We start from the raw sequence: 27,346 nt of genomic DNA on the forward strand, positions 1-27,346 counted from the left end.
AGAAAGTTAAAAGACAGTACAAAAACAAAAAACAATTTTTAAAGGAAAGGAGAGCAATATGGTAGGGAGACAGCAGGGAGGAGAGTGAGACATATCCTCTTTCCATCTGTAAGCTTCACTTTGTTTTATTTCTGCCCCACATCCCTCAAACACCTGGTACCCCTAGTCACAGTGCCCCTTGGCTTCTTTTCGTATCTGAATTTTGCCAAAGACAAAGGAGTACCAGGGTCAATGGGCCTCTGATGCCCCCTGCAGGTCCTCAAGGCAACCTGCCGTCCCTTTTCTAAACTAAGACTTCTCAGACTCCATTTAACCTGTATAAGATAGAGCAAATAAATACCGGTGCCTGCAGTTCCGGTGGTTTGTGCTCTGGAGTGAGAAATCCCACAGGCGGAGCCCATGTTTCCTGCTGCTGCCAGCTCTCCCGTGAGGAGGACCTCACTTTCCAGGAGGATCCTTAGAACTCATAGTACTTTTTTCTTGCAGACCTAGAAACTTGGTGGAGCATTCACCCACAGACTCTTCACACAACAGCTGTCTGTGCCTTGAAACCTGCTTTCCCCGACCCCAGGCCACTCAGAGGAGAAGCTCTCAACGTGTCTGCTGCAGGGTACCTGGCAGAGTTCCCGAACAGCAACAGTGCAAAAGCTGCCCCCTCTTCTAGTCCATAAGATTTGATGCAGACAAGCTCTGCAGTCCAAGTTTCAAGGAGATCTAGGACGGGGACTCTTGGTGGCAAATTCTGAGCTACTTTGAATCACAAAACGTACTGCATTGTCCTCCAGGCACATTTAGTCCTGCTATCGATTTAAGAACTGGAGAAAGAGGAAGGGAGCATCTTATCCCTCTCTTCACGAAGAGGAAACAGTCCCAAGATTTCATTGTATATCTCTGTATAAAAGGTCTCTTGCGGGGACGCCTGGGTGGCTCAGTTGGTTAAGCATCTGCCTTCAGCTCAGGTCATGATTCTGGAGCCCTGGGATCAAGCCCCACATGGGTCTCCCTGCTTGGTGGGGAGTCTGCTTCTCTCTCTCTCTCTCTGCCGCTCCCCCCCCCCCGCTCCTGCTCTCTCTCTCTCTCTCTCTCTCGCTCACTCTCTCAAATAAATAAATAAAATCTTTTTAAAAAATAAAATGTCTCTTCTATACCCAGTTTGGAACCAAAATATTAAATAACAATTTATCACTGTGTAAGGCTCAGCAGACAAAGTTTTGAAGTTTTTCTAAGCCCTTAATAAGACAGTAGTCATCAGTTAAAGATACAAACTATTAAGTATTGTGATAGACACCACTTACTAGCTTATTGAGGAAAATTAGCCACAATTGTACAGGGAAATAAAGATGTATAAAATCTTCCTAATTACCCAAAGGATGTTCATAAATAGCCAAAAATTTTACCTACTGACTACAAATTCGGAAGATTTAGGCTAAAAGTCAATGGAAGATACAGATAACTCCCTAAAAACACTTCGCGTAGGCAGAACAGAAGGCCCCCAAAGACGTCCACGTCGTAGTCCCCAGAATCTAGGAATGTTGCCTCATGTAGCAAAAGGGATTTTGCCAGATGTAATTACATTAAGGAACTTGAGAGGAGATTATGCTGGATTGCCTGGGTGGGCACACTTGTGTACTCACAAGTGTCCTTAAATGTGAAGAAGGAGGCAGAAGAATCAGAGAGGTCCGCTGGTAGCAGAGGCTGGAGTTGCACCCTTGCACGCTGGGGGCCCCCAACCAAGGAATGACGGCGCCCTCTAGAGGCTGGAAAAGGCAAAGAGCCAGACTCTTCCCTAAACCCTCCAGCCCTGCTGACACCTCAGATTTTAGCCCCGTGAGACCCATTCTGAGCTTCTGACCTCCCCAACTATCTTTGCACGGTTTTAAGCCACTAAGTTTGTGGTAATATGTCAGAAGCAAAGGAAACTCATACACACTATTTGGGCTATTTCAGGTTCATGGGCAGTTTCGGTAAGAACGTACTGAACAGCATTGTCAACAAATTCTGTGATGTTCCTTCTGCGTGTACTCAGTGTACCATAAGGTAATTCCAAAAGAAATGAAAGGGGGAAAATGTAATACATAAATGGAAGCAGAGCCTACTCGGAGGTATTAAAAACCACAAACTTTATGGAACGGGTAGCTGCAAACAGTACCACACAAAAAGGGGTAATACAAAAAGGGGTAATAAAAAACTACAGGAAGTCCTAATGTATTTCTCTATGAGCTGGGAAGATGTCCGGGGATTATGAACGGTGCTTAAAGCCCACCTCTCATACAGAATACCAGCCTAAAAACCCACATTTACAGTTTTTTGAGCAAAAGAAAGACGGGAAAAGGCATACATTTGACAAAGAATGTCTCATAAGCAAACAGATCTATAATGTTGGTGTCACTTCTCATTATCTATCAAAATTTTTAGGTAGGATTAACTGAAGTATATGTAAGTTACAGCACATTTTTCTCTGAAAGAGGCCAGATTGTCAGAAGCTATATACCTATTGCCTTCCCTGCTGGGTCTCTCCATTGCCCTTGAATTTCTTTCCTTGGACTTTGGTACCATCAGCTTATGTTGAGGGACATTACATGGTAGAGTTATATGAGACTTTTTCTGTCTTTACAGTCAGGATCTCATTGCATTATATAGAATTCCCTCTGTGAGAACCCCTGTATACACCCATGCCTTAAGGTCTCAGTACCAGAAACTGGTAAGCTACTTCTAAGCAGAGGGTCATTCTTTTTACCGCTTATGGAAATATAACATACATGACATTATACATTATACATCAAAAACCAAACACAACATAAGGAGCAAACTCTAATATAAATGATGGGCTTTACTTATGGCATCGCTACTCGTTCATCATTTGTGACAAAGGCAAGGTGTTAATAATAGGGGAAACTGTTTGGGGGAGAAGGGGTACGGGAGAACTCTCTGTGCTTCCTGTTCAACTTCTCTGTGAAGCTAATATTGCCCTAAAATATAAAGTCTATATAAAATATCTATACAATGGGGCGCCTGGGTGGGTCGGTCGGTTAAGCATCTGCTTTGGCTCAGGTCATGATCTCAGGGTCCTGGGATTGAGTCCCACATCAGGCTCCCTGCTCAGTGGGAAGTCTGCTCCTCCCTCTCCCTCTGCTGTTCCCCCTGCCTGTACTCTCTTGCTTGTGCGCGCTCTCTCTCTCAAATAAATAAAATCTTTAAAAATAAATAAAATAAAAATTAAAAAAATAAAATATCTGTACAGAAAAGTGCACGCATCTGCAGTGAAGGGGATTCAGCAGGGGTGGCAGCAGCAGTTTTTCAACCTCTGAATCCTAACCTGAAACCAGACAAGCAGGGGCGCCTGGGTGGCTCAGTCAGTTAAGTGTCCAGCTCTTGATCTCAGCTCAGGTCTTGATCTCAGGGTCGTGAGTTCAAGCCCTGCATTGGGCTCCTCCACTTAAAAAAAAAAAAGCAACCCAAAACCTCATGGACATTCACCGCGTGGGGAGGAAGAACGTCTGGCCCCTTCAAGGTCCCTCTGGCTGGACTAAGAATCAAATTGACTTGAGACAGATTAACAGGAGAAAATCAAATTTAATTTCAAACCTACAGGGAATCCACACAGACATGGAAATTCCAAAGACAGTCCGGCAGAATGACATATATAGTAGTCCTGAGCTCAGGAGGAGTAGGGCCTGGGACTTCAAAGGGAGGAACGCAGTTCACGGGAAGATGAAGAGTCCATGTTTGGTAAACACACGTGTGCTGGGCCGCTGGGAAACAACGGGACACAGAGGACTTTGATCCAACAGGCCTTGCTAGGTTCCTCCCTGCCTGCCAGACCTAGGTCATGGTGTAATGTAGTTATCCGCGGTGACAGCTCTCTCTGTGGAGCGGGTCGGCTACCTCAGTTCTTCTCAGGTAGATGTGGGGGAGGTAAAGAGCTTTTCCGGAATATGCTGGACTTGATTGCTGTTTAATTTAAAATAATCTTCATGCCAAAGTGACCCATTTTGAGGTGGCCTCCCCTTGGAGCCTTTAACAGTAAAAGTAGGTGGCAGAATAACCCCATGAACCCCAAAATAAAAGTGAGTAGAAATAAATCAACAGTCACAAAACGTGCACAGTATCAGCATCAGGATGAGAAGAAGAAGGAAGAAATGGAGGCAAGAACAGGAAAACTTCAAAACAGCAACAGACGCAGAAGGCCCAACTGAAACCGGGAGCGATTCTGCTCTCTCAGTACTAGGTGAGTGCAAGGGCCTCCAGTAAGGACCAAGGAGGCTGGAGCAGTCTGGCCCCATCTCCCAGGGCGTCCTTCCAGCACAGAGAGGAGGCAGAGGTCCTGATCAGGGAGGAGAACAGAGTCCAGAAATCTCAGAAAGCAGGCTTCATATTCTTAACATTACACCAAACAGCAGAGGGAGGGAGCTCTGTGAAGTTGGAAACACTTTCTTACCGCATTCTAAAAGCTCAAGAAAACTACTTTCATATAAAAGTGAGCAACAAAAGAGGATTTAGGTTGAGTCATCACAAAGTTCTTATAACACTAATTTTTAAAAAGAGCTAAGGAACAGAACAGTATCCTCACAAACAACAGAGCATGAGAGAAAGACATGCCCACAAAATGGATCAAAACTGTAACCGAGGGGCATCTGGCTCAATCCATAGAGCATGCAACTCTTGATCTCAGGGTTGTGAGTTCAAGTCCCACACAGGGTGTAGAGATTACTGAAATAAGTAAATAAACATTTTAAAAAATCCCTGTAACCTATTATTTCAAAAGGAGCTTAAAGACATTAAGAATACGATATAAATCATAAGAGCAGCTCAGTGGTTTTATACAAATGAATGTATATGTGTAACACTGCGTCTCAAGAATTGGAACATTACCAGCAACTTTGTAGGTTCCCATGTGCCCCTTCCTTATCAATAACCCCCCTCCCTGAAGATAACACAATTTGGACTCTATCATTTTAAATTAGTTTTGCCTGGTTTTGAAGGCTGTACGAATGAACCTTCAACCTACTCTGCGCGCCTGGCTTTTGCTCACTCTGTACCGTTTACGAGGCTCACCAGGCTGCCGTGGGAGGCACGGGCCATTGTCTATCAAGGCGTTGAAGAAGTTGTGTGAGTTTGCCACAACTTACCTGTTCTGCTGCTGACGGTTATGGGGATGCTTCCACTTTCGTACTATCATAAAAGAAGCTACTACGGACATACTTTTCCTCGTTTCTTTCACTCACTTCTGTTGGGTGTAAACCCAGGAGGAGAACTGCTGGGTCACAGAGAATGCATAGCGTCAGCCTCAGCAGATAGGACCCAACAGTTTTCCAAAGTGGTTTTTATCAGTTGATACTCTTACTGGCGAAGAATGAGAATTCCAGTTGCTCCTCCAAAACTTGGTACAAATAAAAAATGTGGTTGTGTCAGGGTTTTTTTTAGTAGCCATTCTGATAGGTGTATGTTGGTTAATTTGCATTCCCCTAATGACTAACAAAGCTGAGTACACTTTCGTTTGCTCACTGACCGTTGGAGAGCCTCTTTTCTGAGGTGCTCGGTTGAGTCTCGAGCGCGTGCGTGCATGTGTGCGTGTGAGCACGTATGCGTGTGTGTGTGTTGTTCGACTTTTCCTTATTGAGGTACAGGTGTTCTTTAATTACACAAAGCCAGGGCGCCTGGATGGCTCAGTTGGTTAAGCGTCTTGCCTTTGGATGGGGTCCTGGAATCAGGCTCCCCACTCAGCGGGGAGTCTGCTTCTGCCTCTGCCCCTCCCTTCTGCTCATGCTCTCTCTCTCACAAAAATAAATTAAAAAAATGTTTTAAAAAATAAGAATTAGATAAAGCCCTTAGATGCATTTTTACGAGTATCTTCTCCCTCTCTGAGGCTTGCCTTTTTACTCTCTTATTGGTATCTTTTGATTAATAAAAGTTCTTAACTATAATGAAGTCCAATTTATCAATATATTTCATTTATGGTTAGAGATTTTTATATCTTGTTAAGAAATACTGTTTCTACTCTAAGGTCTTAAACATCTTCCTCCATGTTCTCCAAGTTTTATTGTTTTACCTGTTTATGTCTATAATCCATCTGGAATTGATTTTTTTTAAATTTTATTTTAAAAATCTAAAAAAGATATTTATTTATTTATATGAGAGAGAGCATGTGAGCACGAGTTGGGGGAGGGACAGAGGGAAAGGGAGGGGCAGACTGCCCACTGAGCAGGGAGCCCGACATGGGCCCTGATCCCAGGACCCTGAGATCATGACCTGAGCTGAGGGCAGGCGCTTACCTTACTGAGCCCCCCAGGCGCCCCATTCTGGAATTGATTTTTGTGCATGACACGAATGAGGGTCAAGGCTCATTTCTTCCCATCAGCTATCCAATGGATCCAGCTCTGTTTGTTAAAAAGAATGCATTGCCCCTGCTCTGTTGCAATGACCCGTTGGTTATAAATCCGGTGTCCATATATATGTGGGTCTGTGTCTTCATGCTCTTTTCTATTCCATGGATCTGTTTGTCTATCTCAAACCTAATGCATCCAAGACTGAATTCCTGATCTTCCCCCTAAAACCCACTCCTCTTACTGTCTGCCTTGTCTCAGGTACTGGTGGTTCCATACTTGCAGTGCCCAGGCCCAAATCCTTGGTCTCATCCTGACTCCTTTCTTTCTCTCACACTCCACTTGCAATTCACCAGCAAATCCTCTCTCGTCTAGATTACTGCATTAACTTCTTAACTGGTCTCCTTACCTCGTGGTAACTGGTTGGATGTGAGGCATAAGATAGAAGGAGGACTCAGAATGCCATCTAGGTTTCTGGGCATGAGTGGTGGAAACTGATTTCCAAAATGGGCTAGGGAAGAAACTGGTTTGGGGGCAGAGGGAAGAAAGCCCCCGCTCCTGTCAACTGCCCACCTAGTGGCCAGGGTAATACTGCTAAGTTAGCTTATGTGAGTCACATCCAGCCCCTGCTCTATGCAAAAGCCTCCAGTGGCGCCCCATTTTGCTCAGAATAAGAGCCAAAGTCTCTACGATGACCTACAAAGCTCTGTGGCTTCCATTAGCTCTTTCCATATAATGTTCTCCTTCACTCATCTTCATGTGGCCATAGTGGTCTCTTCGCTCTTCCTCGAAAAACCAGGCAAATTCCCAGCTCAGGGCAGTTGCACTTGTCATTTTCCCAAAACCTCCCTTATTTTCACCAAGTCTTTGCTCAAATGTCATGTTTTCAGGGATCCTTTCCCTGATTACCCCATTCTAGTACTCCCTCTCTGCTTTTCCTGCTTTATTTTTTCCTTAGTTCTGATCACCTTCTAACTCTAAAGTCAACAAAAGCAGTGTTGAGAAAGACCAAGCCAGCACTCTTTAATGAGAACCGTATGGTAGAGGAATGGATCATAACACCCCTAAGGACTTCTTAAAAATTTTTTGTATATTTTGTTCGTTGCCATATCCCCAGCACTTAGAAGAGAACCTAATATATAGATATTCAGTGAACATTTGATTAAATAAATTCAACAAGTGACTCAGTGAACCAAACTTGTCTTAAAGACCTCAAACATTTAATGGTTTAGTCAAGGAAGATTAACCTTCAAAGGAGACTGAGAAGAAACAGCCCAGAAGATGGAAAAAAAGCTAAGAGAGTCTCAAGCCCCAGACACAAAGGGGAAATTTCCCGAGTGCTACAGTGTCTGTTGTCATTCATAATAGGCCCTTCCTACCATACCTGAGTGTAAGCTAATGAAGGGACTCAAGGCAGAGCCCCTAGATATCTTCAGGACTGCAGAGCCAGCCATGAGTCTGGAGGGTTGGGACTTGCAGTACCCCTCTGGACCTCTGGAGAAGCGAAAGGGGCTCAAACACCAGTGGCCCACGATTTAACCAACCATGCCTACATAATGAAATCTCAATTTTAAAAACAGGGTTTGGGGGAAATTCCAGGCTGGTGAACCTGAGGTGCTGGGTGGGTGGCGTTCTCAGAGAGTCATGGAAGCTCCGCATCACCCCTTCACCCACATGCCTTCCTTGGATTTGGCTGTCCCTAAGCTACGTCTTTTATGATAAGATTGTTATGGTAAGTACGTGCTTTCCTCAGTTCTGTGAATTACTGAAGTGAGTGGGGAGAAGGGTGTGAGAAGCTCTGAATTTTTAGTCAGCTGGCCGAAGTGAAGGTATCTGGAGTGCCCCATTTGCTGGTCGCACCTGAAGTGGGGGCAATCGTGTGGGACTGAGCCCTTCATTCACAGGGTCTGGAAAGAAAATAGTCACTCAGCCAGATTTGAACCCCAGCTTTTTACCAGAATGTAGTTAGAGTAGCCGAGGTTGCCAGACCACAAGCCGCGAGAAGAAAGAGAGCAGGATAGGTGTCCCAAGATGTAGTAAGAAAGTTGACGACTCCACATAGAAGGAACTTTCCAGAGACCCAAGAATTAAACTTGGATGAGGTGGTGTTAAGAGAACCAGAGAAAAGGAAGCTTAAAGAAAACAGATCGATACGCTTAATTGCTGTGAAGAGACCCAAGTAAGAAGAAGCCTTCAAACACCCGCTGAATCGGCAGTCGTGAACGACAATTCAGTAGTACCTGGGGACAGAATATAACGGGTTGAGAAATGTGGGGTTTTTTAGAGCTGTGGCTGCGGTGGAAGAGAGGGGGCAGCACGGGGAGGGAGGGTGTCTGCTAGCATTATTGCTGTTTTGGGTGAAAGAAGCCTGGTCACCAAGCAGGCTGACAACTTTTTACTTTTACTTTTATAACTTGTGCTGTTTGAATGTTCTTAGCATGTAGAGTTGATACTTTTTCTGTATTAAAGAAGAAAGAACAACCCCCAAAATGAACCTCATTTTTAAGAGCAAACAGTCCTTTCTTCTGCTGCAGCTGCTGCTGCCCCTTCTCCTCACAGGGAGGCTTCTGAGGGGCAGTCAGCCCATCTCTGTCCTGTCTGCTTGCGCCCACCCACGCTACGCACCTCTGCAGTCTGGCCACCAGCCTCACTCCGCCCATGCAGCTCTTGGGGAGGCCTCCCCTGTGCTCTGTGCAAATAAATCCAAAGACATTTTCAAGTCTTTCTCTCAAACTCCTCACTTTTCTATTTGCCCATTGGACATCTCCATGGGTATCTCCAACTCAATAAATATTCCTTCTTCCCTCTGCCCCCAAACACACTTCTTTTCCCGCTTTGAACAGTACCTTCTACTCTCAAGCACATCCCTGATTCTAATGCAATTTCCACAAAGTCTCCATGGTGATCGTTCTAAAATACAGAGCAGGTAACGTCACTCCTTTGCTAATAGGACTCCTGTGGCTCCCCATGGCCTAGAGTAAACACCAACACATCAGTATGGGTGGCAATGGTCCTTGGGGATCTTGAAGACCCTCGAAGATCTGCTGCTCCACCCTCATCTTTCCNTACATCCCCCTCCTAACCAATGCCCAACCCCCACAGAAACCACTGGTGGTTCCCTGGACTTGCCGAGCGACTCCACGCTGACCTCTGGCATTAGGAATTGCTCCTGGATACCCTGCACCTTCAATGTCCTCTCCTGCTTCACCTGCTGGGCCAACTCCTCTTGGCCCCACAAGACTTAACTCAGATTTCATCCGCTCAGGGACTTAGTGACTTTTACAGGGACGGTTTTGCTATTAACCTATTGCAGCTATAATTTTCAAGACTCTTAAGGCACTTGGGCTAGTGCCCAATCCTAAATGGTTTCATACGGGGCGCCTGGGTGGCACAGCGGTTAACGGCTCAGGGCGTGATCCCGGCGTTATGGGATCGAGCCCCACATCAGGCTTCTCTGCTGTGAGCCTGCTTCTTCCTCTCCCACTCCCCCTGCTTGTGTTCCCTCTCTCGCTGGCTGTCTCTATCTCTGTCGAATAAATAAATAAAATCTTTAAAAAAAAATAAATGGTTTCATACAATAGCAAAACAAGTATGGCCTACAGTAATCCCAGAGCTATGGATGTAGGTATGTTTCTTAAGTCACATGTTGGTGCCTTAAAATGTATATTGAGCATTTATAAGTATTTATTTTTTAAAAGATTGTATGTACTTGAGAGAGAGAGAGCATGGACGCGGGGAGGAGCAGAGGGAGGAACAGAGGCAGAGAGACGAGCAGAGTCCACACTGAGCATGGAGCCCAGCACGGGGCTTAATCTCACAACCCTGGGAACATGACCTGAGCCAAAATCAAGAGTTGGGCGCTTAATCCACTGAACCACTGAAAATTTATAAGTATTTTTAAACGGTGCTTTTTATTAGTCATGGTGTACCAAGGCAAAAATAAGCTTTCTTAAAACACGATGTTGTAAAAACGCTGTTTATCCAGTGCAGCAGACCCCACGCACTACCAGAATCTTCATCTAACAGCGCGGTTGGATCCGTCAATCCAGGTGTCTTTACATTACAAATCTTATGGAGCCTTTAACTCTGAAGTCAGCAAAAGCAACATTGAAAAAGACTGACCCCGTATTCCGTGATAAGAATGACAGAGCCGAACATTGTTAGGAATGCATCCTAACATCTAAGAAGCCGTAGCTTTGATGATGGCACCAGGACATATAATTTTCTCCAGGTGTTTCATCTGTAAAATAGGGATAATAACGGTCATCTCACACAATTATCCTAATGATTAAGCGAAGAGAGCGTTAAATTAGAGATAAAAGTTAGGAGCATCAGCATATAGATAGTGTTTACATCCGTGGGAAAGAGGAGATAATCTAGAGAGGGGCTGAGAGAGGAAAAGAGTCCTCAGCCTCTTTCCAAATGTTTCCCATTCGTTGGGTCATTCGACAACTGTTCTCTGAGTGCTATGATCTGTCCGTTACTGTGCCAGATACAGAGACGCAGGGCTGAGCTTAGAGACCTGGAGAACGCTCACAGTCTCCCGAGGGAGGCAGAGGCCACACAAATATAGACTTCATGACAAACTCTGCGAAGTGCTTTAAAGGAAAAGTTCCAGCTACTGTGGGAGAACTTAACAAGGACCTAATTCAGATCAAATAAAATATCGAATGTTCAGCACCTAGAATTGCCTCTGACGCGCTTGGTCAAGGAAGGCATCACTAAGAAAGTGACCATTATGCCGGCACCAGGGGATTAGTTGGAGTTAGCCAGGTGCAGAGCTGGGTGTAAGGGCACTGCCAGAAGAGGAGCAATATACAAGAAGGCCCGAGGCAGGGAAGAGTCCGGGGTGTTCCCTGAAAGGGAACCCATGTGGGGAGTGCACATGACAGTTAGAAAATGGCAATGCCCTCTGTCTGGCCACTAAAGGCAGAACTCTCCCTCTTGCCTCTTGGTTAAAAGGACTGTCAGAACCACCCAATACCTCTAGATACCACATCAAAATAGTAATGAGCACATGAATTGCACCTGCCGGAAATGGTCCTCTTTCTAACCTCCCCTTGGCTCCCCACCTGCTCCCCACCGACCTGCGCACTTTGCCATCCAGAACCTCACTTTGGTTCACTACCCTGGGGATAACAATTCAAGAATGCATCCTACCTTGGCATGATATATTCGAAGTGCCGAGTGGGAAAAATCTGCAGCCAAGAATACTCATCCAGCATGGCTGTCATTTGGAAGAGAAGGAGAGATAAAGAGTTGCTCAAACAAAAACGGAAGGAATTCATGATCACTAAACCAGACCTACAAGAAATATTAAAGGGGAATCTTTGAGTGGAAAGGAAGATCATAAGGGAGAGTACCAAAAATAGGAAGCACAAAGGCAATAAAAATAAATATATCTATAAAAATCAGTCAAGGGAGGGATGCCTGGGTGGTGCAGTCAGTTAAGCATCTGCCTTCGGCTCGGGTCATGATCCCAGGGTCCTGGGATCGAGTTGCGAGTTGGGCTCCCTGTTCAGCGGGGAGTCTGCTTCTCCTTCTCCCCTCCCCCTGATCACTCTCTCTCTCTCTCTGTCAAATAAATAAGTAAAACCTTTCTAAAACTCAGTCAAGAGATTCACAAAATAAAAGGATATAAAATACGACAACATATAACTAAAATATGGGGAGGAAAGGAGTAAAGAATGGGTTTAAACTTAGGCGACCATCAACTTCATATAGAGTGCTATATGCAAAAGATGTTAGATGAAAAACGTAATGGTAACCACAAATCAAAAACCACTAACAGATATGCAAAGAATAAAGAGAAAGGAATCCAAGTATATCGCTAAAGAAAGCCAGCAAACCATGAAAGAGGGAAGAACCAGAAAACAATTGCAAAAACAACCACAAAACAAGTTTAAAAAAATGGCAATAAATACATATTATCAATAATTACTTTGAATATAAAAGGACTAAATGCTCCAATCAAAAGGCATATGGTGACAGTGTGGATAAAAAAAACAAGACCCATCTCTATGCTGCCAGAAGAGACTCATTTCAGACCCAAGGACACCTGCAGATTGAAAGTGAGGGATGGAGAAACATGTAGCATGCAAATAGATGTCAAAAGGAACCTGGGGTAGCAGTACTAACATCAGACAAAATAAGCTTTAAAACAAAGACTGGAACAAGAGACAAAAGACACTATCTAATAATAAAGGGGACAATCCAACAAGAAGATATAACAACTATGAATTTTTATGCACCCAACATGGGACCACCCAAATACATAAAACAGTTAATAACAAATATAAAGGAACTAATCAACAGTAGAACAGTAACAGTAGGAGACTTTAACACTCTACTTACATCAGTGGACAGGTCATCCAAACAGAAAATCAACAAGGAAAGAGTGGTTTTGAATGACACGTCAGACTAGATGGATGTAACAATTATATACAGAACATTCTATCCTAAAACAGCAGAGTACACATTCTTTTCCAGTGCACATGGAACATTCTCTAGAATAGATCACTTATTAGGCCATAAAACAAGTCTCAACAAATTCAAAAAGATTGAAGTCATACCATACATCTTTTCTGAACACTACATTATGAAACTAGAAATCAACCACAAGAAAAAATCTGGAAAGAGCATAAATGCATGGAGGTTAAATAACATGCAAACTAAACAATGAATAAGTCAACCAAGAAATCAAAGAAGAAATAAAAAATGACATGGAGGGGCACCTGGGTGGCTCAGTCAGTTAAGCATCTGCCTTCAGCTCAGGTCATGATCCCGGGGCCCTGGGATGGAGCCCCTCCTGGGGCTCCCTGCTCAGCAGGGAGTCTGCTTCTCTATCTCTCAGCTTCTGTCCCTCCCTACTACTCATTCTCTCTCTCTCTCTCAAATAAATAAATAAATAAATAAATAAATAAATAAATAAATATCTTTATTAAAAAACAAAAGAAAATGAAAACATGACAATCCCAAATCTTTGGGATGCAGCAAAAGCAGTTCTAATCGTAATACAAGCCAACCTCAGAAAGCAAGAAAAATCTCAAATAAACAACATAACCTTACACCTAAAGGAGCTAGAAAAAGAAGCAAAACCCCAAACCAGCAGAGGGAAGGAAATAATAAGCATTAGAGCAGAGATAAATGTTACAGAAACTAAAAAAAAAAAAAAAAAAAAAAAAAAAAAAAAAAAAAAAAAAAAAAAAAGAACAGTTCAATGAAACCAGGGGCTGGTTCTGTGAAAAGATCAACAAGATTGATAAACCTCTAGCCAGAGTCATCAAAAAGAAAAGAGAAAGGACCTAAGTAAACAAAATCACTAATGAAAGAGCAGAAATAACAACCAATACCAGAGAAATACAAATAATTTTAAGAGAAATTATGAAAAATTGTATGCCAACAAATTGGACAACCTAGGAGAAATGGATAAATTCCTAGAAACATAACCTATGAAAACTAAAGCAGGAAGAAATGGAAAATGTGAACAAGACTGATTACCAGCAAGGAGATTCAAACAGTAATCAAAAAACTCCCAACAGGGGTGTCTGGGTGACTCAGTCAGTTAAGTGTCTGACTTTTGATTTCAGCTCAGGTCAGATCTCAGGGTTGTGAAATCAAGACCCACATCAGGCTCCTTGCTGGCTGTGGAGCCAGCTCCAGATTCTCTCTCTCCCTCTCCTTCTGTCCCTCCCCACTGCCCCCCTCAAGACAAACAAACAAAACAAAACAAAAAATCTCCCAACAGGGGCGCCTGGGTGGCGCAGTTGTTAAGCGTCTGCCTTCGGCCCAGGGCGTGATCCCAGTGTTCTGGGATCGAGCCCCACATCGGGCTCCTCCGCTGGGAGCCTGCTTCTTCCTCTCCACTCCCCTGCTTGTGTTCCCTCTCTCACTGGCTGTCTCTGTCAAATAAATAAAATAAAATCTTAAAAAAAAAAAAAAAAAAAAAAACTTCCAACAAACAAAAATCCAGAACTAGATGGCTTCACAGGTGAATTCTACCAAACATTTAAAGAAGAGTTAGTATCTATTTTTCTCAAACTATTCCAAGAAATAGAAGAAGAAGGAAAACTTCCAAATTTATTCTATGAGGCCAGCATTATCCTGATACCAAAACTAGATAAAGACACCACTACAGGCCAATATCTTTGATGAACATAGATGCAAAAATCCTCAAGAAGATACTAGCAAGTCAAATCCGACAACACATTTTTAAAAATCACTCACCATAATCAAGTGGGATTTTTTCCTGGATGCAAGGGTGGTTCAGTATTTGCAAATCAGTCAACGTGATACTTCACCTCAACAGGAGAAAGGATAAAAACCATACGATCATTTCAACAGATGCAGACAAAGCATTGGACAAAGTACAGCATCTGTTCATGGTAAACCCTCAACAAAGTAAGTCTAGATGGAACATACCTCAACATAATAAAGGCCCTACATGAAAGAAAAAAAAACCCACAGCGAACATCATACTCAATGTGGGAAAACTGAAAGCTTTTCACCCAAGGTCAGGAACAAGTCAAGGATATCCACTGTCACCACTGTTATTTAACATAATGCTGGAAGTCCTGGCCACAGCAGTCAGACAATGCAAAGAAATAAAAGGCATCCAAATTGATAAGGAAGAAGTAAAACTTCACTATTTGCAGATGACATGATACTCTATATAGAAAACTCTAAAGACTCCACCAAAACTTACTAGAGCTGGTAAATGAATTCAGTAAAGTCACAGAATACAGTATCAAGGTACAGAAATCTGCTGCATTTCTATACACTAATAATGAAGCAGAAGAAAGAGAAATTAAGAAAACAATTCCATTTACAACTGCACCAAAAATACTAAAATACCTAGGAATAAACTTAACCAAAGAGGTGAAAGACCAGTACTCTGAAAACTATAAAATACTGAGGAAAGAAATTGAAAACAACACAAAGAAATGGAAAGACAGGGCACCTGTGTGGCTCAGTCGATTAAGCCGTCTCTTGATTTTGGCTCAGGTCATGATCTCAGGGTCATGAGATCAGCCCCACATTGGGCTCTGTGCTCAGCTCCATGTTCTCTGTCTCTCTCTAAAATAAATAAAACAGGGGCGCCTGGGTGGTGCAGTCGTTAAGCGGCTGCCTTCAGCTCAGGGCGTGATCCTGGCGTTATGGGATCGAGCCCCACATCAGGCTCCTCCGCTATGAGCCTGCTTCTTCCTCTCCCACTCTCCCTGCTTGGGTTCCCTCTTTTGTTGGCTGTCTCTGTCAAATAAATAAATAAAATCTTAAAAAATAAAATAAAATAAAAATAAAATAGATAAAACAAATAAATACATAAATACATATATAAATAAATAAAATCTTGAAAACCAAAGGTGTGCAATATAGCGATTCAACAATTCTGTACATTACTCAGTGCTCATCCTGGTCGGTGTACTGCCTTGTGCTCTCTTTCAGGAATTTTGTATTTTCAAGTCTCACATTTAAGTCTTTGATCCATTTTGAGTTTATTTTTGTGTATGGTGTAAGAAATGGTCCAGTTTCATTCTTTTACATGTAGCTGTCCAGTTTTCGCAATATCACTTATTGAAGAGACTGTCTTTTTTCCATTGGATATTCTTTCCTCCTTTGTCGAAGGTTAATAGACCATATAGTTGTGGGTTTATTTCTGGGTTTTTCGTTCTGTTTCATTGATCTATGTGTCTATTTTTGTGCCAGTACCACACTGTTGTGATTACTGCAGCTTTGTAATATAACTTAAGTTTGGAATTGCAGTGTCTCCGGATTTGTTTTTCTTTTTTAAGATTTCTTTGGCTATTCTGGTTCTTTCTTGGTTCCATACAAATTTTAGGTTTGTTCTAGTTCTGTGAAAAATGCTGTTGGTATTTTGCATTAAATCTGTAGATTGCTTTGGGTAGCATAGACATTTTAACAATATTTGTTCTTCCAATCCACAAGCATGGAAGCATGGAATTTCTTCCTATTTCTTTTTTTTTTTTAAGATTTTTATTTATTTATTTTGTAAGCGCATTTTTTATTCTGCATAGTTAATGTGCAAAATATCCCCACTTCCCTCAAGAAACACTATCATATCTAAAACACACTTTGATGAACACTGAATATTATAACATTTTATGACACTATATAAATTGTTTGACCAGAAGTGAACACATATACACACTCTTCAATTTTCAATATGCTAACGATATATCACGTTGATAAAATGAAGAAAAATATTTGGATTTATTTTTAAATTCAAAATTCTTCTGGTTGTTCATCACGGAGGGGCTGCAGAGGTGGAAAGGTAATCAAGTTACCACCAAAGGAAACGTGTCTGGCATGACCTTGATGTCTCCTCCCCACCTGCAGTTTAGGCCTGGCGAATCAAGAAGACGGCACTCAGCAGTGAGACTTGGAATATCAAATACTGACCGAGAAATTTCCGCTTTCTCTTCATTTTGACATAAGATGTCATTTTGTGATGGTATTTTTTCAGGGCTGCTCATCAAAGCATCCTGGGCTGTAAATGAAGAATGTAGTTCCACGCCTTCCACAGCATCTGGGATTTCTTCCTTTTTATTAGTAGTCTTATCATCTGCCACTTCACTAGCAAGTAGAGGCAAATTCATTCTTTCACTGGGTAAACAACCCATCTCAAAGTTTATCTTGGTTGCATCAGAATTTACATCAATTAAATCTTGTAATCCAGGACACTGAGCATCTCCTCTGCTGTTCCTGTTTTTAGGAATAGTTGAAAGCAAAGTCTCTTTCGGTGCTTTGCGGATCAGGATTCTGTGGTGACACAGGTTGTGGTAGATGGTCCGTCTCAGGCCTGCTCTCAGACACAGCTTTGCGGACAGACTTAGGTGTCCTAAGTCTTTGGAAAGACATTCAGAAGAGATAGAAAGTCCTGAGAAGGCTTTAACAGGACTGTCGATTCTGAAGAACCCAGCACCAGACACAACTTTATCAACTTCCTTTGGCATCACAGAGGCCGCTGCCTGCGCGGTGTCTTCCTGCTTCATCCTCTCTCGTGGAACTTTTTACGGCGGCCAGGCAATTCCTAGCTGCAATTCTTTCACCATCTTCCTCTTTGGGTTTACTTGCTACCCCCAAGACAACTTTCTTCTGAAAGACTCTTTAGTTTATACTACTGCTGTTCTGCCATCCAGATTTCTCAGGTTTGGTCCAATGGTTGAATTTCTGGTGACCATATCCCCAGATCCATCCGGACCTGTACGGGCAGTCTCCTTTTCAGCTCGTTTCTATTCACGATTGCCCACCAGCCCTTCAAACTGCTTGAAACTTCCTCGCATACAGAGTCTCGTTTGCCCAGCTGCAGCGCGAATAAGATCTTTCGCATCGTCTGGAATGTCCAGTTCAAGCTTCCTGTCCCACCCCAGGCAGTGCGACGTTAATTTCTCAGTTCCTAACTGAAGAATATCTCTGAGATATGGCACGTCACGGCTGGGCTGAGATATCGGATCTTCATTTATTTCAAGTGATGGGACTCCTTTTATTATAAAGCCATTTGAATTTTTAGTAGTCTCATCTTTATTTAAGACATGTTCTTTATTCCAAACTGTTAGAGAACCCAAAGCACATTGCAGTTTATCTGAATCCTGAGGTACTGTCTTTGCAGAGTAAGTTATACATTTTTGAGCCAAAATTTCTTTTGTCACTTCTTGAGACTTACCAACGTCTGTTTTTAAAAGGATCCAGGTATAACTGGGTGTCAAGAAAGTATTGGCACTTCTGGGAGTCATAGGTGTTACTTGATAGGTCTTCAGACCATCCAGTGGCTGAAACATAAAATCCTGAGGTGCGAAGGAATTCTTCCCTTCCGTTTTTGCAGTATTTGTCTTAGGTAAGTTCTCCATTTTTGGTAAGACTCCATTTGGATCCATTCCATTTCTTGCACTGGTTTGTGAATCCAAAGTATTTTCTTCACTATCGACTTTAAAAGACACGACCTTATCAGGTTTTGTTTCTATCTTTTTGGCAGGTCTTCCTTGACTTGGTGCCTTTCTTTCTATTTCATGATCATTAGTAGCTCTTCCCTATTGTTGATGAGGCTGTTCTGGAAATCTGCTTTGCTCCTTGAGTGGCGGCTGATCGAGTCCTCCTCACCGATGTGGTCATTACAGGCTGCACAACTTTTTTCTCTTTGCCCAACACTTTTCTTTCAGAAGTTTGTCTTTAACCAGGTTGGATTGCTCAAACATCACTCCCATTATTCATCTCAGTCTGCTCCATTTGGTCTTTGGCCTTTGACCTTGTAATCCATACAGAAAATGGAACAGCCTTTTTTGGCTCAGCTTTCATTGTAGTCTGGTTTGGTAACAGAAAACAAGGCATATCAGGTCTATAAAGACCCACTTTATTTATTTATTTTTTTAAAGATTTTATTTATCTATTTGACAGAGATAGAGACAGCCAGCGAGAGAGGGAACACAGGCAGGGGGAGTGGGAGAGGAAGAAGCAGGCTCCCAGCGGAGGAGCCTGATGTGGGACTCAATCCCAGAACGCCGGGATCACGCCCTGAGCCAAAGGCAGACGCTTAACGACTGAGCCACCAGGTGCCCGTAAAGACCCACTTTAAATACTCCTCATTTAGCTTTCTCTCTCTGCTCTTTCAATTTCTGAAGCTGCTTTTCTTCTTTGTATTTTTGGAGCGTTTGCTTTCGTTGATCACCTAGAACAGTTTTCATTGACCTTGTCTTGACACTGGCCTTTTCTGGAACAAGCTTCTGACATGTCTCATCTAATTAAAGAAGAATTCTATTTTCCAAGGTTGGAATGTTGACATCTTTCAAACCAAAGTGTCTATTTCGTTCATATTCCCTATGTCTGTTTTCTTTTTGAGACAGTGATTTCCTATGAGCAATTCTGGTTCTCATCATGTTGATACTTAAATCCTTTCTGTGTCGACTGGCAAAATGTGATGAAGACATCCTGAGGCAGCTTCTGGGGTAAAACCTCAAGAGAACTAAAAGTAAAGGAACCCTCTGGGTCTGAAGAACCACTGCCACCTCGAAGCAGGAACCCCTCTATTTATTTATTTTAGAGAGAGAGAGAGAGGGCGAGCAGGGGGAAGGGCAGAGGAGAGGGAGAGAGAGACTCTCAAGCAGACTCCCCACTGAGCACGGAGCCCACTGTGGGACTCGATCACCACAACCCTGAGATCAGGACCTGAGTGGAAATCAAGAGTCAGATACTCAACTGACTTAGCCACCCAGGGACCCCTAAAGATTGTATTCTTAAGTAATCTCTACACCCAATGTGGGGCCCAAACTCATAACCCCAAAACCATGAGTTGCATGTTCTACCAACTGAGCCAGTCAGGTACCCCCGTACTCCTAAAACTAATATAACACTGTACATTAACAACACGGGAATTAAAATTTTTAAAAAATAAAAATAAATGCATCCGTCCTAAGGAAGTCTTATGACGACAAATCTGAGAGAAATTCAGCAAGAAACATTAGATGCCAGCATCTTATTGTCACCCAGGTAATATATAAATGCAAGATTCAGAATTTAACTTAAAATTCAGAAGTGAAAGAGTTTATCAGAGGGATACATATTAACGCCATTATTTAAACTGAAAAATGACACTTTCTAATGGAAAGTCTGATTTAACTGGCTGATTTTCCAACGAGGATTGATGTTGCCAATTAGTTCATATGGCAAACATTTTCCAGAACTTGAATGAGCTAAATCTGCAGCCCTTAAGATTTTGATGAAAATACATCTGAAACGGGTGCCTGGGTGGCTCAGTCAGTTAACTGCCTGACTTTTGATTTCTGCTCAGGTCACGATCTCAGGGTGGTGAGATCAAGCCCCACATCTGGCTCATGGTCACTAGGGAGTCTGCTTCTCTCCCTCTCCCTCTGCCCTTCCCCCTGCTCTCACGCACTCTCTCTCAAATAAAGTCAATTTTTTAAAAAGAGAAAATATATCTGAAGTATATATTCATTATACAATGCACAAAATATTATAAACCTTACAACTATTTAAATTTATGGGGAAAAATTTAAATATCAGGGGCGCCTGGATGGCTCAGTTGGTTGAGCCTCGGACTCTTGATTGCTCAGTTCACCATCTCAGGGTCACGGGGTCAAACCCTGCATCAGGCTCTGCACTCAGTGTGGGGTCTGCTTGACATTCTCTCTCCCTCTCCCTCTGCCCCTCACCCTGCCCTCTCTTTCTCTCTGTCTCAACATAAATACAGGGGCGCCTGGGTGGCTCAGTAGGGTAAGCATCTGCCTTCAGCTCAGGTTATGATCCTGGGGTCCTGGGATCGAGGCCTGCATCAGGCTCCATGCTCAGCAGAGAGCCTGCTTCTCCCTCTCCCTCTGCCTGCCACTCCCCCTGTTTGTGCATGCTTTCTCTCTCTCTCTCTGTCAAATCAATAAATAAAATCTTAAAAAAATAAATAGATAGGGGCACCTCGGTGGCTCCGTTAGTGGGGCATCTGCCTTCGGCTGGGGTCGTGACCCTGAGTAGGTAATGTTTTAATCTCAATTTCACAATTAGGAAATTGAGGCACAGAGTAGTTAAATAAATAACTTGCCCAAGGCCACACATATTATGTCAAAGACATGGGGCTGGATCTCACAACCCCAAAATCACGACCCAAGCCAAAACCAAGAGCTGGACCCTCAATGTACTGAGCCGCCCAGGCACCCCCACACCCACGCTTTTAATCATGACACACACTATCTTTCATACGATATATGCATATACACAGTCATACGACATATACATGCCTGTGCTGCATTTCAGTCTCCGCATATGCACATGTATGTTCTTTATTTTATCTGTTCTATTTCTTTATTTGAAACCCCATACACTTAGAAAGATTTTATCAACAACTGAATCCTAATTTGATCTGAGTTATTTATACATAATTTCCCTTTTGAGCATGAGTCTCAGTTACATTTCTGAACTTTATTTTAGCAAACAGAAGGGCACCTGGCACTGGTCTCTTCCACACACTTAGTCTTGAAATGCTCTTCCTCTACAGATCATGTGTTCAGCACTCCGTGTGAGCTGTGAAGAACAGAGTCACGTGTAGAGATCATTAGAAACACATGGTCGGGGACAAAGAAAAAAATCAGTGTGACTCATTCACACTGTAAATTTTATTTTACTTATTTTTTAAAAAGATTTATTTATTTGAGGGAGAGAGACAGAGAGAGAGAGCACGTGGGGGGGTAGGAGCAAGGGAGAGGGAGAAACTCAAGCAGACTCTGCACTGAGAGCAGAGCACAAAGTGGGCCCCAGTCCCATGACCCCAAGATCACTACCCAAGCCGAATCCAAGAGTTGGAGGCTCAACCAACTGTACCACCAGGCACCCTGATCTGAAACAAATTAAAAAAAAAAGAAAAGAAAACCTGATCATCTCAATATGTAGAAAAAGCATTTGATTAAATCCAACACCCATTAACAGCAACTCTTAGTCAACTAGGACTAGGAGGGACTTCTCCACCTATTAAAGGGCATCTACACAAACCCTCCAGTTAAGTGATACTTAATGGTGAAAGACTGAATACTTTCCCCTCTGGGATCAGCAATAAGACAAGGATGCCTGCTTTCATCACTACTATTTAACATTGTATTGGAGATTCTAGCCAGTGCAATAGGGGAAAAAAAAGAAAAGAAAAGAAAGAAAGAAAACCTGTAAGGATAGTAAAGAAAGAAGTATTCACAGATAACATCATCATCTATGTAGAAAATGTAAGGAATCCATTAAAGAAATTACTAGAACTAATCAATGAGTTTAGCAAGTTTATAGACATAAAATCAATATATAAAAAGTAATTGTATTTCTTTTTTTTTTAAGATTTATTTACTTTAGAGAGAGAGAGAGAGAGTGTGTGTGTGTATGTGTGAGTGGGGGAAGGGGCAGAGGGAGAGGAAGACAAAGGAGGAGACTCCCGGCTGAGTGCAGAACCCTACAGAGGGCCGGATCCCAACATCCTGAGATCATGACCTAAAATCAAGTCAGACGCTCAACCGACTGAGCCACCCAGGCACCCCTAACAATTAATTGTATTTCCATATACTAGCAATGAACAACAAGGATTGACATAAAAAATACTATTTATAATAACATCATACATATGAAATACTTAAAGATAAATACAGGCATACCTCAGGATATTATACACTGGGTTCCAAACAACCAAAATAAAGCCAGTATCACAATAAAGCAAGTCAAATACTTTTTTTGGTATCCCACTGCATATAAAAGCTAGGTTTACACTACACTGTAGTCTAGTAAATGTGCAATAACATTGTCTAAAAAAGCAATGTATATGACTTAAAAATACCGTATTGCTAAACAACGCTAAGCACCACCTGAGCACTCAGTGAGTCATGGTCTCTGATTACAGATCAGCATAACAAATATAATCATATGAAAAAGTTTGAAATATTGAAGAAATACCAAAGTATGACACAGAGTCATTAAGTGAGCAAATAGTGTGGGGAAAATGGCACCAATAGACTTGCTCCATGTAGGGCTGCCACAAATCTTCAATTTGTAACAACACAGTATCTGCAAAGCATAGTAAAAACAAGGTATGTCTGTATGGCAGAAGATGTACAGGACCTAGATTACAAAACACTATTGAGAGACATTACACAGGACTCAAATACGAGGGAAGATACAACTTGTTCAGAAGGAGACTTGTCGATGAAATACAACCTTCATGAGGAGACTCCATTTGCTGAGATGTCAACTCAAAATCCCAGCAGGGTTTTTTTAGGTATTGACAAGCTGATTCTAAAGTTCCTATGGAAAGTCAAAATATCTAGAATAGCCAAAACAACTTTGAAAAAGAACAACGTTGGAAATAATTTAAAGCCACAGGAATAAAGACAGTATGGGATTAGCATAAGATAACCGGCTTACCATACAGAATACAGAGTCCAGCAATAGTCCCAAACACATATGGATACCACTTTTTGATCAGGCGCAAAGACAACTGAATAGAGAGAAGAGAGCCTTTCAACGAAGGGTGCTGGAATAATTGGAAAGTAGTTTCATAGATACTAATTGCTCACAAAAAAAGTAGAAGGGTGCTGTGACACCGCCCCCGGAGCCGCAGCGTGATCCAGGAAAAGGACAAGGCACAGGCAGGTTAGCTGCGAAAGAAAGCGTGGGTGCAGGGGACGACCGCAAAGAGTGCGATCGCCCCAAACAGCTGCAACCTCGCGTATTTATTGGCGGTAAACAATCAAAGACAGTCAAGGGGAGTCTCAGTGATCCCAGTGAATAGCAGTACATCACGGGGAAGGTCACGGGATTAGATGATCTAACGTTCAGCAAGTGAGGCCTGTTCTTACACATGTTTCTACGGACCCCCGGGCTATTGTCAGGAGCAATCAGGTTTTGGTTGGGGCAGCCCTCGGCCCTTAGCCGACCAGGCGTTCCTGGCCAGTCGCTATCTGAGGGGATTTCGGGAAGTGCAGCGTTCCACCCTGAGCGAGCCCGGCGTTCCCAGCTGCTCCTGCTCTGACCTTTATGCTAAAGTCCGCAGGGTCACAAACATGTTTTCCTATTATATCCTTAGCATAAGCTCTGGGCCAGGGGCTGCTGCAGAAGGGGGCTCTCTGAACTTAGCACCAAGCCCAAAACCAGGTTTATTTATCTCTGATAAACCTTTCCTGATAATGGGCCCTCCAATTCCACCTTTACTATGGGAGTGGTGACAGAGGTGTGTAGTTGGGAAAATATCATTAATGAATGACGTGCCAGGTGTAAGCAAGTTTAGTAACATATTATGCAGTAACCCCTTAGGGTTTTAAAACTTCAAACCAGGGTGGACTAGGACAATGGTATATTGGTAAATGTTTACTAAAAAGGGGAGAGAAAGCCCTCATTTGCAGTATCTGAATGAATAGTCCCACGCAGTGGGTTTCAAGCCACCACCTGATGTGACTGAAAGTGGATGTTGGGAAGGCACGTGCCTACTGTTCCCACCACACAAACATGGGAGAGGTAAATAACCCCAAGAGCATAGATAGTAGTGAAATGTAGTAATTAGGAAGTTACAGATTTTAGTATTGAAGACCTTTGTTTTCAATACAATTTATTCAATTATAAGTTGACATAATTTTTGAAAAAGATTTTCTTTATTTTAGACAGAGCACATAAGCATGGGGGAGGGGCAGAGGAAGAAGCAGAGGCTGGGCTGAGCAGGGAGCCCAATGTGGGGCTCCATCCCAGGACCCCAGGATCGTGACCTGAGCCAAAGGCAGCCGCTTACCCGACAGAGCCACGGAGGCCCCAGGACGTAATTTAAATTTTAATAACAGCAGTATTTAAGGATTGGCTAGCCAAATTCTGAAAATTTTTTTTTTAATTTGAGAGAGACAGGGAGGGAGCACGAGCAGGGGGAGGGGGGAGAGGGAGAGGGAGAAGCAGGCTCCATAGGACATTGGGACCACAACCCCACCCGAAGGCAGACGCCCAACCGAGCCATCCAAGCACCCCGAAATTCTGAATTTTTAAGTCTGCCCCCGTGAGCTTATAGGAACCAGCTCCAGCACACCACTGGCCTGGGCGGTTTCCTTTTAATTATTTTTTTAAGATTTTATTTTTTTGAGAGCGAGCACACGAGAGAGCACAAGCAGGGGGGGGGGTGTCCCACGGAGAAACAGGCTCCTCTGAGCAGGGAACCCCAGGCGCAGGACTGGATCCCAGGACCCCTCATGACCTCAGCCCAAGGACACTTCACCGACTGAGCCACGCAGGCGCCCCTGGGGGCAGTTTCCCGAGGGAAGTGCAAGGTAATTTCTTACTTCCTGACTCCCACTGAAGGAGAAGGTCCTTTTGGGTACTTTTTCCTACGCACAACAAACATGGAACAGAGGCCAGGCGCAGAGTCTCCACAAGGTGTTGGGCTGTGGAAGGGAGTTTGAGCTCAGGCCTGTCTCCACAGCTAGAGATAAATACATCCTTAACTGTTCCTACCAGCGCTCTTTCTTTTTGAAAAAAAGCCTGACTTAGGACTTGTAGCTCTGCGCCGGGCTTTAAGGGGGCGGGGGACGAGGGGCAGCGGAAGAGGCAAGAAAAGGAGCACTTGAAGAGCGTAAATGCGCTCAGTAGGCGAGAGGCTCCCTACGAATCAATAGCAGCCGGGTCCCGGGAACGTCCGTGGCCCGCACGAAAAGACCTTACTCCCACTACTCGTGCGCACTCCCACCTGTCCGAGCGCCCTTTGTCTTCTGCGGGAGGGACCGGGGGCGGGGAGAGGCTGCGGCTGCGGAGGGGCGGGCTGGCGCCCCCCCTCCCCCTCCAGCCGTGGGGTTTAACAGCGGCTGCGTCCGCCGAGGTGCCGGCGGCACAGGCTCACCAGACCGAAGGCCGCCGCCCCGCCCGCCCCACGCCGCGCCCCCTGGGTCACGTGGCCCGTCCGTGACTGGGGAAGAGCGCGCGGGCGGGCGGCTCCCCCGCTGCTGCCGCCGTGGGAACCATGCTGCGGAGCGGCGCCTTGCGGCTGTGCCCGCCCGGGGCCCTGCGCGGCCCGCGGGGAAGCGCGTCCCCGCCGGCGAGGGAGTCGCGGCCGCCGCCGGTGAGTCCGGGAGCGGGGCGTGGGGAGCGGGCGGCTGGGCGGGTGAGGACGGTCGCGCCGAGCTGTTGGTCCTCAGCCCGCTGGCCGCAGAGTATGAGCAAACGTCGGTGTTAGCGGGGTCCCTTTCATTCCCGAGGCCGAAAGGCGGACAGGGACAGGGAGCGGACTCGCTTGGAAGCAGCGCGCGAGACGCTGGACTTCGGCCTACAGGTCGGGGAATTCCGCTGCGGCTGATCCGGTACAGAAGGGGTCGTAGTGGGGGCAGGGTCACGCACGGGCAGGTGGTGGAGTTGGGACCTGACCTAGGCGGTACCGGTCCTGACCGTCACAGTGCGTGCTCGCGACGAGAGCGCTGTCTCTCCTAGGGTTTCACCTCGATCATCTCTGCCCAACCGATAATGGTGCCCTAAGCCACTTTCTCAGCTTTTAAGGCTGTTTTAAGAGTAAAATAAGGTAACATTTAACGCACTACCTGGCGTTATTAAATAATAATGCTTGTTCTTATATTCCTATGTTTTGTTTCACCGAAGTATTCAATTAGTATTAATAAGCCGCAACAGTATGTAAGACATGGGTCTCTGATGATATAAAGATGAGTAAGAAACCCCTTTCTCTCAAGGAGCTCACAATCTAGTTTGGGAGAAAAGGGTGAAATTGCAAAATTAAAATACTGTATGCTATGATGAAGGACTAAGGAAACGTAGGGGGAGGGAACAGTTCTGTCCTGAGCAAGAACTGCAAGCTCTTGAACCTTTCTTTTAAACAATAACCTGTGCAGACTGGTTATTAATCCTGGACCAAATTTCACCTTGGAAGAGAAAATGACTCGTGCTCCTCTCACAGCAACAAAGATAAATTTGTCCTTTAATTATATGTCAGTGCCTTGTAATCTGTGTTGAGAGTATTTAACATTAGTATTTAGAGGCTTTGTAAGCTGTTTTTTTCTGTTTAGTAACTTAATCTTAAAACGAAACACATTAAAAAGCAGTCATAACTTTAGTTAACAAGTCCCGCTTGAAAAATACATAGCCAAAGATCAAGAAAGACTTCTCCTCTACAGAGAGGTACAAAAGGTAATGATTATCCCTAACATCTGTCCCCCATAGACACAGTCTGTGCTGGAATTTACAAGTGCCTTTACATCAAGTATCTCTTAGTTCCTGCCCTCTTGAACTGAAACTTTCATTATTTTTATTTCTCACAACATCACAGTGTTCATCTGAGGTCCTAGACTCTGCATACCTCTAACTAAAATTAATCCAGTCCTCCTCATCCTCCTTCTAACATACACAGACACTAACAAAAACCTCCTTTCTTCTTTCCACCCCAATCTGCGAAGCTACAATCCTGGAATCATCCAAGGCTCTCCCTGTTTCTATTTCCCCATGATCATTCTCCACATCCCTTCGTCCCAGTATCCTAAAAGTCTCCTAAATCTTTTTTTTTT

General features: G+C 43.7%; 1 protein-coding gene, 1 long non-coding RNA gene and 1 pseudogene across 3 annotated transcripts in view; 1 reads left to right on the top strand and 2 right to left on the bottom strand.

Annotated features, from left to right (window-relative positions):
• Window positions 1-10,215: 10,215 nt before the first annotated feature.
• Window positions 10,216-25,703, bottom strand: LOC103667497. 2 transcript variants are annotated; one of them, XR_569767.2, is made up of 4 exons: window positions 25,531-25,703; window positions 21,288-21,365; window positions 11,484-11,627; window positions 10,216-10,563 (listed from the first exon to the last, which is right to left on the bottom strand). It is a non-coding gene; the product is annotated as an uncharacterized LOC103667497 (long non-coding RNA). The 2 variants fall into 2 exon arrangements; XR_569768.2 differs by lacking the exon at window positions 21,288-21,365.
• LOC103667496 lies at window positions 16,286-19,264 on the bottom strand (annotated as a pseudogene).
• A 65-nt stretch (window positions 25,704-25,768) lies between the features above and the next one.
• THEM4 (thioesterase superfamily member 4) overlaps window positions 25,769-27,346 on the top strand; it is a 41,378-nt gene continuing 39,800 nt past the window's right edge. The window contains exon 1 of the mRNA XM_040626736.1: window positions 25,769-25,899. Within this exon, the coding sequence (XP_040482670.1) occupies window positions 25,801-25,899 (99 nt within the window). The 5' untranslated portion in view covers window positions 25,769-25,800. The remainder of the gene's footprint in view (window positions 25,900-27,346) is intronic.

Source organism: Ursus maritimus, unplaced genomic scaffold (genome assembly GCF_017311325.1).
Source record: "Ursus maritimus isolate PB19 unplaced genomic scaffold, ASM1731132v1 scaffold_12, whole genome shotgun sequence".
NCBI classification, from domain to species: Eukaryota; Metazoa; Chordata; class Mammalia; order Carnivora; family Ursidae; genus Ursus; species Ursus maritimus.